General features: G+C 43.2%; 1 protein-coding gene across 1 annotated transcript in view; it reads right to left on the bottom strand.

The window, feature by feature from the left end:
- FAM234B (family with sequence similarity 234 member B) overlaps positions 1-8,862 on the bottom strand; it is a 40,097-nt gene extending 31,235 nt beyond the window's left edge. Inside the window, exon 1 of the mRNA XM_032797435.2 lies at positions 8,797-8,862. Coding sequence (XP_032653326.1) covers positions 8,797-8,833 — 37 coding nt within the window. The 5' untranslated portion in view covers positions 8,834-8,862. The remainder of the gene's footprint in view (positions 1-8,796) is intronic.
- Positions 8,863-16,131: the final 7,269 nt, after the last annotated feature.

Below are 16,131 nucleotides of genomic sequence, written 5' to 3'. Positions count from 1 at the left end.
CCCATAGGGGTGAGAGGGGAATTTTTTTTTTTTATACATATATATATATATATGGTAATTGTAAAAATGTGTATTGTATCCACCCTCTGATACTAAGATGAATGGGAATGATCCAAAGAAGAGAAATCGGAAACTTTTAGGTTCTCATGATAATGTTAATTCAACTCTACTGTTCAGAAGTAATTTTTCCTATTTGTTTTTCTCTTTAAATGCACAGCTTAGTATGTAACTATCATGCTGTTAAATGTATAAAATACACAGTCTGTGCTACACAGCAGAGTTATCATTGCAGCAGCCATCCTTAAATTCTTCAGTCTGGAAAGATTCTTGCAGTATGAGCAGCCAAATCAGTAATCTCTCTCCAACCAGTAGAAATGTTGGAAGTGCACCCAGTGCACCATAAAAGAACCTTCACTTTTTCCTTTCTTCTCTTATGTTTGAAATTGTAACTTTAATGTAAACAATAGGATTTTTTTTAATGTAAAAGCCAATCAAATAACACTGTTAAGTCACAGTAAATCCTTAACTGTCTCACTCTAAATAGAAGCAGCCTTAGCTAAGGCAACATTATAGTGACATAGGAGCGCTGTTATAGATAAGGGTGTGTCACAACTTCTGTATAAAAGTTGACCTAAGTTCTCTAAAATCTACATGTTTAATCAGATTCCTTTGAAATTTTGTGTGCCTCAGGACTGTGTACAGTAAGGTTAGTGACCCAAATTTGGGGTGATTTGACGGATTCCTGACTTACAGGATCCTCCGGAAAAATCAGTTTTCTTCTGCTGTCTTGCACTGTTAAACTGAGAGATATTAATGACTGGTTGAATCACAGACCTCACTGAGACTGATGGCTGTAAACTCATAGACTTTAAGATCAGAAGGGACCATTATCATCATCTAGTCTGAACTCCTGCACAATGCAGGCCACAGAATCTCACCCACCCACTCCTGAAACTCACCCTTCAATTAACATACCGAAGGATAAATTAATCACAAGCCCCCACCAAAAACAAAATGAGTTTTGGACTGAGTGGCCAGAGATTGCTGCAGTCTGACAGTCATGGATGGCAATTTTATTTTGGAGGAAATGCAATCAAAGTTTTTCAGGAGAAAAATAGACAAATGAATGCTTCCCGGGAGGGGAGAGGAAGTGGGGGAAAGGGATTTGGGGCTGCAGCAAAGAGAGGGGGGTTATTGAGAGGGAGTTAAATGAGGGCAGGTGATAGAGGAGTGGAAAGAGGTTGGGGGCTCAATTGAGGGAGAAATGGAGGTTGGGGGAGTGGAGGGGTGGGATACTGGAAAGGGGGATGTGCGGGGGGAGTGGCAGAGAAGGGGGTGGAATAGGGGCAAGGGCACCTGTCGGCCCCACATTCTCCCCTCCCATGTGTGTAACCAGATTTGAGGGGAGGGAGGGGGAGAGGAAGAGATGGAACCACTAAGGCAGTCTGAGCCACCCATGTGAGCTGGGATATGGGAGGTCTTGTCCCCTGGGGTCAGTACACAAATTGCAGGACATGATATGGACAACTGCCTAAATGACTCCTAACTCCTATCTCCAGCATATCTTTTCCTGTTCAGAAAACTAGGAAATTCAATGGCAAAAATCTATCTTGAGGTAGAGTTAAGGTTGCTTGGTGGGATGTTGTTCACTCACAGAACACTGAGTTGACCAAAACTGAAAACTTCCGAAACCCAGGAAATGCACAGTTAAGGTTACGGCTTTGGAGAAGGTGAGAAATAAGGAAAGGTGTAGGCAAACCTCGGATTGGTGGTTTAAGAAAGTCTGTATTTTACTAGATACGGGAGTGGGGAGCAAGTGGCTACTTACTGATCTCAGGGCAGATTAATGTGGTGTTTCCAAAGGCATAGAGATTTGGAACTGACAGCACAAGTACCTTAACTCACAAGCACCGGCTTCCTACTTTCCACGGGGGTGTTCAGGCCCTGCCCCCACTCCACCCCTGCCCTGCCTCTTCCCACCCAGTTCCGCCCCCTCCTCTGAGTGGGTCCTGTCCCCACTCCTCCCACCCCAAGCACTGCCTGCATGCTGCAGAACAGCTGATTGCAGTGGGTGGGAGGTGCTGGGCAGGAGCGGGGAGCTGGCTGCTGGTGGGTGCTAAGTATCCACTAATATTTTTCTGTGGTTGCTCCAGCTCTGGAGCACCCACGGAGTCGGCGCCTATGCCTTGACTGCTGAGAGAAAAGAAATATGTGCGCTGCCAGGGCTCCCAAACTGTGGATTCTGGGCTATTCCTGGATCACGAGACTGCATGAGTTTGTGGGAGAGCAAGGAGTACACCATGACATGGGGACTGCTGCCTACACACTGAGTTGGGTAGAGAGAGGTAGCCTGCACTGGGACACCATATTTTGTCCTCTATGCAGTGTCTAACAACCAGTTATTTAAGAATTGCTGTAGTGTCTAACAAGCGATTTAAGAGATGATCTACCGGACTTTGTGGTGATTCACTCAGGTAGAATCTGGTATGAGAGCAGATTTAAACTGCATCAGAGATCTATATCCAGGATCTGTGACAGTTTTCTCTGATTTGGTTGACTGCCTGAATAATTGCTATATATAATATGAAAGCTATGAATAAGTGCTGGAATAACATTAATTGGGAAACTGAAAGGGCCATAGCTGCCTGGAAAAAGGGCACAGAAACATTACAAAGTCCGACACCTCATGGTTTCTTGGCAATGGGGTACATTTATTGGACAGGGGTCAGAAGATCTTTCTCTCAAACATAAAACTATCAGTACCTTGGAACAGAAACACTGTCTGTGATTTCTCTCCCCAGTCCTGCCACAAACTCCATTCTCCAACCACTCTGAAACATGACCAGGAATACCATTCCACTGTAACATAGTTGTCCTTCACTCCAGGCACTGCAGAGGAGTTGAGTTATAGGATGAGAGGAAGAAAAGCAACAGGAGTGTTCCTATACCATGGAGTGAAGACTTCAGGGAGATGTGTTCCTTGCTTGTGGTGGAGGGTGCTGGGTACAGTAGTGGATTGACAGCCAGGCTGGAAAGGGGAATGCAGTGAACAGGTCAGGGGCATGGTTGGCGAGATCTGGATCGGCAGGATCCAACGCATGTGCGTGTGTGGAGGCAAGCTGACTCAGTATGCAAATTGCAGGACATGATATGTACAACTGCCTAAATGACTATTAATTCCTATCACCAGCATATCTTTTTCTGTTCAAAAAAACTAGAAAATTCAAAGGCAAAAATGTACCTTAAGGGAGAGTTAAGCTTGCTTGGTAGGATGTTGTCCCCTTGCAGAACAGTGAGTTGAGCAAAACTCAAAACTTCTGAAACCCAGGAAATGCCCCCTCTCAACAATGTCCCAATATGCCGTTAACACACATACCTTTATTCTGCCAACCCCCACAGCTGCTGAAATGTACAAGCTCTTCACCTCCTTTGACAACCCATTCACGTTCACCCACATGATTCCATCTTACACTATTAAAGGACAAAAAAGGTTGCCCATGTAATATTCCTTCTGTTCCCTTGGAGCTGACAGTAGCCAATTGGAATTATTTGCATACACTCAAAGTGCAGTCAGTGTGTTACGTGTGCCTACCCTAAATGGTGGAGGCAGTAGTTGGGGCTGCTTGGTAAAAGTGTATTTGTGATAGGAGGGTGTGGATTACTTTGAGGTGTGTGGCAGACCTGTAGTCACAATATGACAAAATCTATGTTTTGCACCTTCCAATGTGCGTGAGAGCAAAGGGAAGAGCTACATGTGTAACTTCAGGATCCAGTATGCACCATTTCAATGCAGAATTGTGTACATTCTATTAGCAGCAGGGCACAGGGCTCTCATTACAAAGGGTATTGTCCATAGCAAACTGGGATATGACAGCAATCCAAGCATTTATTATCTGCATGCATTCCAGGTAATGTGCGTGTCAGGTGTAGCTGTTCTGAATGGTGGAGGGAGTAGTTAGCTCTGCTTGGTAAAGGTGTGTTTGTGAGATCTGTGGATTACTTTGAGGTGTGTGACACAGCAGTGACTGTGACATGAGAAGTTCCATGTTTTGCACCCTCTCATGTGTGTGAGGAAAGGGAAGAGGTGCATGTGTACCTTTATAATGAAGTATGCACCATTTCTATGCAGAACTGTGTAGGTTTTGCCACTAGCAGAGCACAGAGCTTTTATTACAAAGGATATCAGCAGTGAAATGGAATATGAGGGGATTCAAATACTTTAATGATGGTTAAGTGAAAGTGTAGGTTGAGAAAGTATCCTGTGAGTAAGTGGAGTTGTAAAAGGCTGTGATGCGGTTTTTACAGTGCACACATGCGGTACTCTTTTTGGGAAGTCAGCTAAGTGTGTCAGGATCTGCAGCCTCCTGAATCTTAACAATGCCCAGGGTCAGAGTGAGTATGTGCATATTTAGATGTTGCTGAAAGAGGAAAGGTGGCATGGATAACCCTTTCCCACTTCCAGCAAGTGTTAGCTGGAATCCTGTGGGTAAGGGTGAATGGGTTGCACAAGCTTTTCACCTACTTTTACATTTCAGCAACTGTGGGGCTGGCAGAGTAAAGGTATGTATATTAATGGGGCACAGTGGGGCATTGCTGAAAAAAGGCTGAGTTAAGGTTGCACGGGCAACCTTAACTGTGCATTTCCTGATTTTAAGATGTTTTGAGTTTTGCTCAACTCAGTGTTCTGCAAGAGGACAACATGCCACCAAGCAACACAGCCCTTGCCTTAGTTTTTTGCCATTGCATTAGGTGACGTATCCTTATCAAAGGAGATACGTCTCACATTTAGCTAAGGTCAGTTATCTAAACTCACTTCTAAAGCCACTTCTATTGTGATCTATGCCTGTCCACACACAGACTTGCACCAAACTAAATCAGTTTTCATTCACACCTGTGGACATTTGGGTGCAAGCCTGTGTACAGACTACCTCTTACTTCCCAGTTCTGCACTGGCATCAGCATGGAGTTTCACTGACTGCCATGGAGCTCGGTGCATGGAAAGCCGTCTGCCCAGAGAGACCACAATGCAGAATAGGAACATATATTTCCACATATATAAATCTCTTTCTCCTGTTGTGCCTGCACGCCAGGCTTCACCCAGTGGCACTTTAATTTAAAGAGAATTCAGGGCTGATAAAAGATTTCATGTTGTTCACTCTGGAGATTGACGTCTATCGAGCAGTCACAACATTGGCAGTATAAGCTTCCTCCATTCAATCACCCCTGTCCTGGAAGGGTCACCTCCAGGCATGAGAGAAGAGCTCAGACTCTAAAACTAAATCAGTCTATTAGTTCCCTTTTGGGAGCACCCACAGAGATCCCACCTGTGGTACAGGTTCTGCGACAAGGACACCTTTCCTGCTACGAACTGGTCTGACGTCCCCAACACATTTGAAACAGGCTAATAGATGCAGTAATGGATTTTAGCTCTTAATGACCTAGGTAAAAATGAACCAGTGACCTATACGTTAGAAGTTCCATATTATATTCTTAATCCTTTGAGCCATCTCCTATCTCACCTGAATAGGGTCCAGTCTGAAATTGACAACCTAAAGGTGAAAGGCTTCATCGGTAATGGAAAATGGAATGTGATTCTCTACAAAGTCAAAGCACTAATTCTAATTTTATTGTTACAATCTGTCAGTGTTTTGTACTTCTTGCAGCAGACATGTCAATACCACTCCAAGGGCTGGACCAAATTTTCATAGAGATGTGCATGAGTTTTACATTCAGGCAAGATCATGCGTGCAGCTACATTTTCAACTCACCATATTTAAAGATGCAAAGCCCACTAGATGACCAAACAAGCATGAAAACAAATGGGTGAGCCATGCTTTCAGGTCATCTATTTAAGCACCCAATTGAACTTTACGCAGAGAGACATAAATAGCACTAAGATCTGTATAAGACAAAGCATTCACCCATTTAAGGAATTATGATTTATTGAGAAGCTCTCCACAGATCAAACTATTTGTTTTCTGATCACTGGTCCTGGACCAGTGCTTGGAGAAGTTGACTGATCTTCCAAAGAATATCTAGCACTGCCTGGTTCTGATTTATCAGTGATCAGAAATCTGATACCTTGTGCAGTATCAGATATAAAAAAAGGTTTTCAGCTTTCCCATGATATAAAAGAGGTTCCCAAACTATGGCCCACAGACCAATTGCAGGTAGATCACATGCTATTGGGCTTTTTGTTTCCAGACATTAAAAATATGAAATACTAAGGGGGAGATTTTCAAAGGCAGAAGGTGGAGTTAGGAGCTCAACTCCTGCTGACTTTCAATGGGAGCTGGGCACCTAACAGCCCTGCCTTTAAAAATCTCCTACTTTCCTAATATTACTTTTCTATGGAAGCTACTGCTATGGTTGTCATATGGTGTATTGTGTGATCTCACATGGAAGAAAAGGTGCTCCATTCATGCAATTATAAACTGGAGGTGAGGCATCCATTAAGGACTGTATTAAAACTACATCAACATTATAAAAAGTTTAAAGGTTTGCCCGTTTGAGAGATATCAAGCTATCTCTGATCTCTTGGCCAACAGCAGTGAGTTTTTTCAGCACTGGTTTTAGAGTGAAGAGAGCAAATCCTGAACTTTACACCAGTTTAATTTTCAATGCTTGATTTTCTTGATGATTAAAAAACAGGAATCTGCTTCCAATATTCTTTGAACCCTCTTTGGTGTCATACTTTGTTTTCTATTTTTTGCTCTTAGGAGTTGGCTGATGCCAGATATACATATCTAAACCCTTAGGGAGATAAGATAGCACATATTTGCAAAATTAATGAAAAGTGAAAGAAAAAGCAGCTATAGGAAAAACAGTTCAGACTTTTCATGGCTGTTGAAAGCTACATTTTGACTATGTGTTAGTCACACAAGTAGGGTCTTAAGTGTACACATTAATTTGAGCACAGATATAAGGATTATTTTTTGTAAATCCACTTGACAGGCCTTGGTTCAACTAAAAATAGCTTACTTTGTGTACCCAAATTAATGTCTTCCAGTTGCAGTTGGATACACATTATTAGTTATGTCAAGAAATTTAGGGAGAAGTTTGTCTTTGCAGTTGCAAAATGCCCCTTTGGTCACATATTTATAACTCTCCCATTTTGTACTTTTATTTTTCCCAAGTAAACAGCTTTGAACAACTGTTCCATTCTATTTAATCAAACAAATACATTGTTCTGTAAATGAAAAAAAGCACTAGAGCAGAGCTTCAGTTTGGTAGAAGACCTTGCCCTGGATTGATTAATGTTTGAGGTGGGGCCTTATAGGTGCCATCATGGGCCAGTGGAGGAAGGTCATGTCAACTGCCTACTAAATTCCACCTCAAAGCCATGGGAGCACTAAGAAGCTAGTGAAACCCAGCAGGAGGGAGGAGCCCCAGCAGCAGGTGTACTAGTTCTGTTCCAGTTTTCCTGAGTGCAAGCAATAGACATGAAAGTTGATAAGGCACTTTCCCATTGGTTTAATATTGCCACCTGTATTGGCTCCAACCGTTTTCTAACAAAACCTTGGCAGCCTGTTCTACAGTAAAATACAGACACTCGTGTTTTCAGTATAGTTCCCTTTTAATGTCCTCACAGAAATGTATAGTTGGCTGTATCTATGCCTCCAAAAATATGTGCTTCTCTTAACGAATAGTCCCTTTTCCTGAATATCCTATTACCAGGGTGTAGATACATTTCTTCTCTCCCATTTTTAATACAAATGATAAAATAGAGATTATTGGAAATTATACAGACAAATTTGGCAGAGTTTTCATATTTACCCAGATAAATGTAGAGACAGAACTTGAATTTGGAGCCTGACTTCCAAGAGTAGGTTATTTATAGGAATGACACATACTAGTGGACAAGACAAAGACAAACATTTATTTATCTTTTTTAGGTATTCATTCTCCTTCATTTATTTATTTTTTTACATGCTGCATCAGTTTACCGCAAAAGGTATTTAAAAGGCAACAATTTAAACATTGTTCTAAATCTGTTCAAAATCAAATATGTTCCAGAATAATATGAGCTGTACTGCAAAGAGAATGCAAAAATGTACTGTTACCTAATCGCAGAATATAGTGCTACAACAGTACATGACAGGGTGCAGAGAGACTAAGATATTCAACAGAAGCAGTGTCAGGGGCATTGATGAGCAAATGGACCACCCCCGCCACTGGCTTCCAACTCAGCTCCCCCCCTTATGATCAGTGATCCCCCTTTTCCCCACCCTTAGGAGCAGTAACCCCCCCACCTCCTTCTCCACCTCAGGAGCAGTGACCCTCCCTCTCCATCCCCCCACCTCAGGAGCAGTGACCCCCTCTCCATCCCCCACCTCAGGAGCAGTGACTCCTCCCCTCCATCCCCCCACCTCAGGAGCAGTGACCCCCCCTCTCCATCCCCCACCTCAGGAGCAGTGACTCCTCCCCTCCATCCCCCCACCTCAGGAGCAGTGACCCCCCCTCTCCATCCCCCACCTCAGGAGCAGTGACCCCTCCACCTCAAGAGCAGTGACCCCCGCCCCCTCTATCCCCCACCTCAGGAGCAGTGACCCCCCCTCTCCATCCCCCCACCTCAGGAGCAGTGACCCCCACCTCAGGGGTACTGACACCCCGCAAGCCGCCCGGACCCGGATGTCCCTGAGGGGGGTCTCTCTCTCCCCGCAGAAAGACCCGGATGTTTTTGGCCCCCGAGGGAGGCGCGGGTCGGTCCCGGCCCCGCTGCGCGCAGGGTCCCGCCACATTGTTCCTGCGCCGCCCTCTCCTCCCAGACCTGTCCCTGCGGAGCGGGCTCCCTACCTGGCAGCTTCAGCGCCCGGGACAGCACCGTGGCCATGCTGAAAGCGCGCGGTGCGCATGCGCAGCAGCCCGCGGCTTGCTGGGAAGTGTAGTTCTCTAGTAGGATGGTCACAGGGTCACGCTGCACACGGGAGGCATGGGACTAGGCGGAACGGGGCGGGGCGGGGCGGGGCAGAGCAGAGACCCCTGCCAGGCAGACGGAGCTGGGATCATCTTCCCATTGCTCCTGATAGTCGCTATTGTTATATTTCTCTTTCATTGTTATTTTAAAGTTGAAGCTCTATTTGAAGATAAAACGAAGGGGATGGTGGGGGGAAAGAACCACCAGTTACATTTAACGTGGGACTCCCCTGGGCTTCTCTGTGCGAGACCAAGCTCCTCACTGTACAAGGTGCAAAGACAGAATTGCTGATCTCTGCCCTATACAGAGAGACAAGGATCAAATGTCAGGCACACTGAGAGACAACCAGGATCATGCTAACTGACAGCAGCATTTTTTTTTCCACCAGTCAGCAGCGCCAGACCCAAGTGTTAACAAATCATGAGACTGTGCTTTAAATAATGGGAAATGTGGGGTTCTTTGTATTTGCCTTCTGGTTTTTGAGCCTTATGGCTCACATTTTCCAGGATTTTTCACAACCATGAGGCTAGAAATTTACCTTAAAAAAAAAACCAAAACCTGAGATTCTCACATTATCAAATCATTCCGGCAGCTAGATCTTTAAATAAATGACCACATGGTACAAGACTTGGTAATGTTGTTGAGTGGTGGCAGCATTTTACTGCTGCAGATGAGTTTTTTGTGAGGCTGGAGATGCTACTGAGTCTGTAAGGCCCAATCCTGTAAACATTTACACATACATTTAACTTAGTCACAGCAACGGAGTAGTGTTGAAATCAGGAGGACTCATGTAGATAATGTTAAAAACATGTGTAAGTGTTAGCAGGATTTGGGCTTAAGGCCTGAATCTTGCAACTTGTTACACATTGATGGACCTCTGCACCTATGCAGAGCCCCACGGACATTAACTGGCTATTGAAATTCCCTGACCTGCAGAGTTCCCCATTGACCCTGCAATTTAATTCAAATCAACCATCCTTGATTTATTTTTTGTTATCATTTGCTTTCCAGCAGCACTCATAATGTGCTAGACAATGTCTATACACACAAACAGGAAGATAATCCTTGCCCATAAAGGTTTACAATCAGAGGCCCATACATTATTCTGCTTGTGTAATATATATGTCTTAGCCCTGAGCTTGGGAAGTTAATAGTTGAAAGGAATCTTATTTCTCTATTTTGTTTTATTTTAGGGCATTTTTCTTTTCTTCATAATAATATATAACACTAGAGTGCTTTCATGGTATGTTTTACAAACATTATATAAGTAATCTTCACAACAGCCTTGTGAAGTATGCAAGCCACTTTCACTGTCCTTGCTTCACAGTGGGGAGATCAAGAAAGAAAGAATATATGGCTTGCCCAAAGTCACACGAGTCAGTGTTCCTAATTCCCAAGCCTGGACTGAATCCACTAGACAACATCATTTCTTGCAAATGTGACCAGTTTGGTAGCTATCAAGTTGTTTTTGTTTACTAAAGAAAAGGCCAGTTTTACAGCAAATAAAAGAGTAGCAGTCAGAGCTGCAGAAGCATGTAACAGACTCCGCCACTTAGCATCAGACTCTGCTTTCCTCTACTTCAAGCTCTGCCCCAACAAAAAAATATTATTTAGCACCTTTCATTCAAACTGTATCCTGAAATGCTGTGAGTAATAATAATAAAAGAACAGCAGAGGGAGAGAGAAGCCAAGCTGTCTATGCAATGAAGAAGAGATGTTTTCAGATACATTCTGGAAAGAGATGGAGAGTTAGGGGTTGATCCAAAGCCTATTGATTTTGATGTCATTGAGGCACTTTTCAGTGATGTTAGTGGATTTAGGATCAGGACCTTGATGAGGTGGAGGCACACAGTGAGGCTGTTCCAGACAGCAGAAGCTACAGAGGCAAAGACTTCTGTACCAAGAGTAGTTATTTTCCTTCTCCTTTTCAGTTCTCTCTGGATAAGAGGGAACCTGAACACATGAAAAAAGAACAAGGCATCCTTGTGACACCTTAGAGACTAATACAAATTATTTGGGCAAAGCTTATGCCCCACTCTGAAAGTTTCACATGAAGTTTCACAGTCCCCATGTTCCTCCCCCATTGCCCTCCTGATTTAAGGGCAGTGACAGAAGCCTTTTAAAACCATAGAACCATAGAAATGGAGGGTTTTGTTGAAGAGAATCCGACAGCATCAGTCTCATACCTGTTAAGGAAACTTGTGATATAGGAAGTTAAAAGCTGTCCTGCAGAGAAGTACTTTCTAAGAACCAGCTTCTGGAACAGATTAGAGCTGAAAGCAAGAGTGCAGCAGAAGGCAGGCAGATGGAGGAGTCGGAGAATCTGGACTCTTCATTTCTGTATTCTGGACATCTGGCTCCCATGCCCTCAGCAATCCCTGGTTTACAATACTTGTCAATTTGAAGGGCAGCGTCCCAAAGCTTAAATAAATGCAAAAAAGTCTCTTTCTCCAACTTCAGTTAGGCAGGGGTGCTATGTGGGGTCAAATTCCAGCAAGAGCAAATAGTTTGTGCTGCAAATTCATGCAATCTGATGCATGGATGGCAGAGCATAATGTTTGGGATTTTAGTAATGTACCAAGCATGAAAAATGAAATTTACCTACTTTACATTGTGAATGTGAGCTAGTGATATGCACTGATTTACATATAAATTGGATACATCTAATTTACTAAGCCCAAGCAACAAACTTTGATAAAATAACACTAAGGTTGCAAACAAACCATTAATTTACAATGATATTAAAATATCATTCAAAAAAAAGTTTGAAAGTCAAGAAATGTGCAGTTAAGCTTGCAGAGTTGAAAGTTTCAATGTCAGGAGTTTAGAAGGCAATTCATAAAACTAAAGTGCCAGAAAGTCTGGGAATATTTGCTCAGATTCCATCACCAATGCTCACTCTGCAGCCTTACCCTCTATTATTCTCTTCTACCCAGAGGGAAGACCCTATTTACTGCACATGAAAGAAATTGAGTCTGTCCTGACAACTGAGTTTGGTTTTGGGTGACAGATTCTATGCCCTTTGAAATCACTCCAAACCAACTCCCAACAAGGAGCTGCCATTTTTGCCTTTGTTTCTCTCCAGGGACACAGAGACGCCTGCTTGCTCACTTCAACTGCTTAACCCACAGCCTTGTTGCAGCCCATTGCCCCTGTGTTTGGAACCTGGAAAATCCAGCTAGCTCCACACTCCTTCCTCTGGGGCCAGCCTCCAGAGATAAGAATGGGTCATTAACCCATATGTCCCTCCCATGTGTCCTCGCTGAGAACTCATGGGGTAGTCACCTGAATTGAATCCATACTGCCTATGGTTTCTCCTTGGAGGACTACTTCAACAACCCATAATAAGTGAGCTATATTACATATCTCTTTCATAACAGACGATCTGACACCCATATGTTCAGGATCATGACCAAAAAGTTGATCTCTGGCCTGTAGCTAAAGTTTGAAGTCCCTGGACAATACTGGGAAGGTAACTAGAGTTGAGTGAGGTTTTCTCCCTACAACAGAATGATGAATAAGCTCTATACCAGATATGAAGGGTTATGTAGGAGAAGCTGAGCTAGTCAAAACAAAGTTAGCATATTTCATGAAAAAACTGAAACATGAAAATATTTCACTTCATTCAAAAAATTGAGTTGGTCACAAAAATATTTTTCAATAAAAAATTAAAATTAAAAATTCCATTCCACCCCCCATCCCAAAACATGTGTTTTGTTTCGGTGCATAATAAACCATTTTCTCACACATTTTTTTACTTCCCCCTGGAAAAAGGGGGAGGAGGAAGTGAAAATGTGAGAAAGTATTTATTTCACTCCAGAAACAGAACACAATTTTTGGACGGGGATGGAGGTAGGGGGACAGTGGGTGGAATTTTTCATTCAAAATATTTTCATTGAAAAATGAAAAAAAATCAATCAAAATTTTTTAATTTTTTTATTTTGGTCAAAAAGGCATTTTCTGTTTGTTGAATAAAAGTAATAATTAATACATTTATGTTATAGGAAAGCATGAGAAAGAGTGACCCAGAACGGACCCTGGATTTGTCTGACCATTAGAAAGAAATATGCTTCTCAGCCTGCTGAGTCTGTGCTAATTGAAATACGCCTATCAGTTTACAAGGTCTGTGTTAATTGTAGAAGCACATCCCAAGACAAAAAGTCTATTCTAAAGTAATAAGATTACCATTAAGGACAGCTGTTGATACAGCTGTTTTCCTGAACTCAAGAATAAGATCTGTTAACCCCCACTCTTGTATTCTTATCTTGCTTGTTTCCTTTGCATATGTAACAAGTGATACGACTAGGTCTATTGAAGCCTGTCATGCCCCAATGATTTTAGAATGATTATGGTAAAGAATGAATAGGTAATAAAATGTAGATGTGATAGAAAAGATGTTAAGTGAAATAGTGTGATTGCGGTTGTATGTTTGGATGGGTAATAAAAGGTTGAGGTGCCAGGCTTAGAATCATAATAAATGACACCACATCTGAAGGAAGAAAAACAACTACCCAGAACCGTTTGGCCAAAGAATGTGCTGGGCGAGATAACCTGATAATCCTGAGGGCACTCCGAAATCCACCCCAACCCCCCAAGGACCGGGGGACCAAAGAACTGAAGAACAAAATAACAGTAAACCATCATTGCTGTGCCATCTGCATGATTGATTATCGCTTCAAACATGAGAACAGCATGACTAGGCAAACCCCATAGACTTGTATGAGGATGGATCCCTATAAAGACAGACTCTAAAGACTGAGGACTTTGGGTCTAGTTCTGCAACTAACTTCCAGGAGCATCAGATGCGCATCTGACAGGGCCCGGCTCCCTCCTCATGTCCAGGCCACTTGGCCAATGACTTGGCACGAGCAACCCCTTGGCTGGTAATTATAATAACAACCTTGCAGAACTTGTGTGTGTGAATGAATGTGGGAGTGAATGGAATGTTATAAATATAACTGATTGCTTACTCTGATTCTTTCTGTATTCACAATAAATGCGGCATATTGCCTTATCCCCTGAAGAAAATCCTGCTGGTTTTCATTTTCTAAGTATAACACATTAAAAAAAAGTGTCCTTTATTTTTTTTTTGAGTAGCTCTAGTGAGAAGTTTGTATTCTCTGCCCATGATGGTAGGGCAAGGTCATGCCTTCAGCCCATAGTTAGTAGTTACGATTCACAGTTTCCAAGTAGGTATATATGGTCTTATTCTCCTCTCCCATACCCCAACTGTACATCACTATAACCCCATGGGGCCAGTTCACTGTTGCCCTTCCTCATGTATAGTTGTTTATTCCAGTATAAGGTGAGTGCTACATGCACATAAAATGCTGTTATTCCGGTATGGTAATATTTGACACCCACTTTAAACTGGGGTGAATTATTACACAAGGTACAGGGCAACCGGGAATTGAGCCCTTTGACTTCAAGGGTCAACTTTGCTCCTGAGTACATGAGAGATGAATCAGGGGTGGCTCTAGGCATTTTGCTGCCCCAAGTACGGCAGGCAGGCTGCCTTCAGCGGCTTGCCTGTGGAGGGTCTGTTGGTCCCGCGGCTTCGGCGGACCTCCCGCAGGTGTGCCTGCAGGAGGTCCTCCTAAGCTGCGGGACCAGCGGACCCTCCGCAGGCATGCCTGCAGGAGGTCCACCGAAGCTGCAGGACCGTGGACCCTCCGCAGGCAAGCCACCGAAGGCATCCTGCCTGCCGCCCTTGCGGCGCCGGCACAGCGTCCCCCATGGCTTGCCGCCCCAAGCACATGCTTGGTGTACTGGGGCCTGGAGCCGCCCCTGAGGTGAATCAGTCCCATGCAGTTTTATCTAGGGCAGGGGTAGGCAACCTATGGCATGCGTGCCGAAGGCAGCACACGAGCTGATTTTCAGTGGCACTCACACTGACTGGGTACTGGCCACGGGTCTGGGGGGCTCTGCATTTTAATTTAATTTTAAATGACCCTTCTTAAACATTTTAAAAAATGTATTTGCTTTACATACATACAACAATAGTTTAGTTATATATTATAGACTTAGAGAGAGAGACCTTCTAAAAACGTTAAAATGTATTACTGGCATGCAAAACCTTAAATTAGAGTGAATAAATGAAGACTCGACATACCACTTCTGAAAGGTTGCTGACCCCTGATCTAGGGAAAGAGGATGGGAGGAGTGGTTATGGAGGAGACATGTATGGAGCTCAGAGCTTAAAGACATTAGACAGAAATTGGACATTTTTGACAGATTTTATATAACGTTGATGTAGGTGGAGTTGCTACAATTTGGAGCAGAGAAGGTGAGACTCCTGGGGAGATTACAAACTCATGGGGAGTCCCTGGGACGTTTCTAAAAACTTCAGTAGACCTTGAGGTTCATATAAATAACAAAGGAATCTTTGTGGAACTTACCCATTCTGTAAACTTCTTAGGTGACTCATGAGTGGACTTTTAAGGAGCGTCCAAGCCTGTGGCTGTAGACATCTTTAACCCTGACTCCTCTCTTGGTTCATGTGGGATTTTAAGAGGTACACAGCCTGTAACTGTAGACAATTCTGTCTCATACAGGCTGCACCATTTATGAATTCTGCAGTTATTATTGTTTAATATTTATATTACAGGCTCCATTCAGAATTTGGGGCTCCGTTGTGCTAAACTATTCACAAACACAAACAAAGACATTGGTCCTGCCCTGAAAAGTTCCCATAGATTGGGAAAAAAAACCCATAAATTAACTTTAAACTTAAGGCAGAAAGGGTTATGAAAACAGACAGCTCCCACTCCTAACTGAGGAGAGTGGACCAAAACATCTGGAGTTTCTATGCAGCACCATTTTTGTGATGTGGCAAAAAACATATGGAGATTTTTTAAAAAGATCCTTGACCTCTCTGCTCAGACCGTTTATGATTGATGCTTATTACAGTGTCATTTTAGTGATGTGTAACACAGGACAACAGAGCAGGGGATTTTTGTAATAAGGACCCCCATCTGCTAAGAACTGGACCGACGCCAGGTCTATACTACAAAGGCTTAGTGGCACAGCTGTGTTGGTCATGAAAAAACCACACACACCCCAGACTGACATAACTATGTCAGCAACCACCCCCCTGTGTAGACACAGCTAAGAATCCTTTTCGTGATATAGCTTATGTCATTCTGGGAGATGGTTTAACTACAACCTTTTGCCTGTATAAGCTGAATCTCCACTAGAGGGCTCTACTGGTATAG

The sequence above is a fragment of the Chelonoidis abingdonii genome, chromosome 1, assembly GCF_003597395.2.
Source record: "Chelonoidis abingdonii isolate Lonesome George chromosome 1, CheloAbing_2.0, whole genome shotgun sequence".
Classification (NCBI taxonomy): domain Eukaryota; kingdom Metazoa; phylum Chordata; order Testudines; family Testudinidae; genus Chelonoidis; species Chelonoidis abingdonii.
The sequence above is the reverse complement of the archived record's forward strand: the minus strand, read 5'-3'. Positions and strand labels throughout refer to the sequence as shown.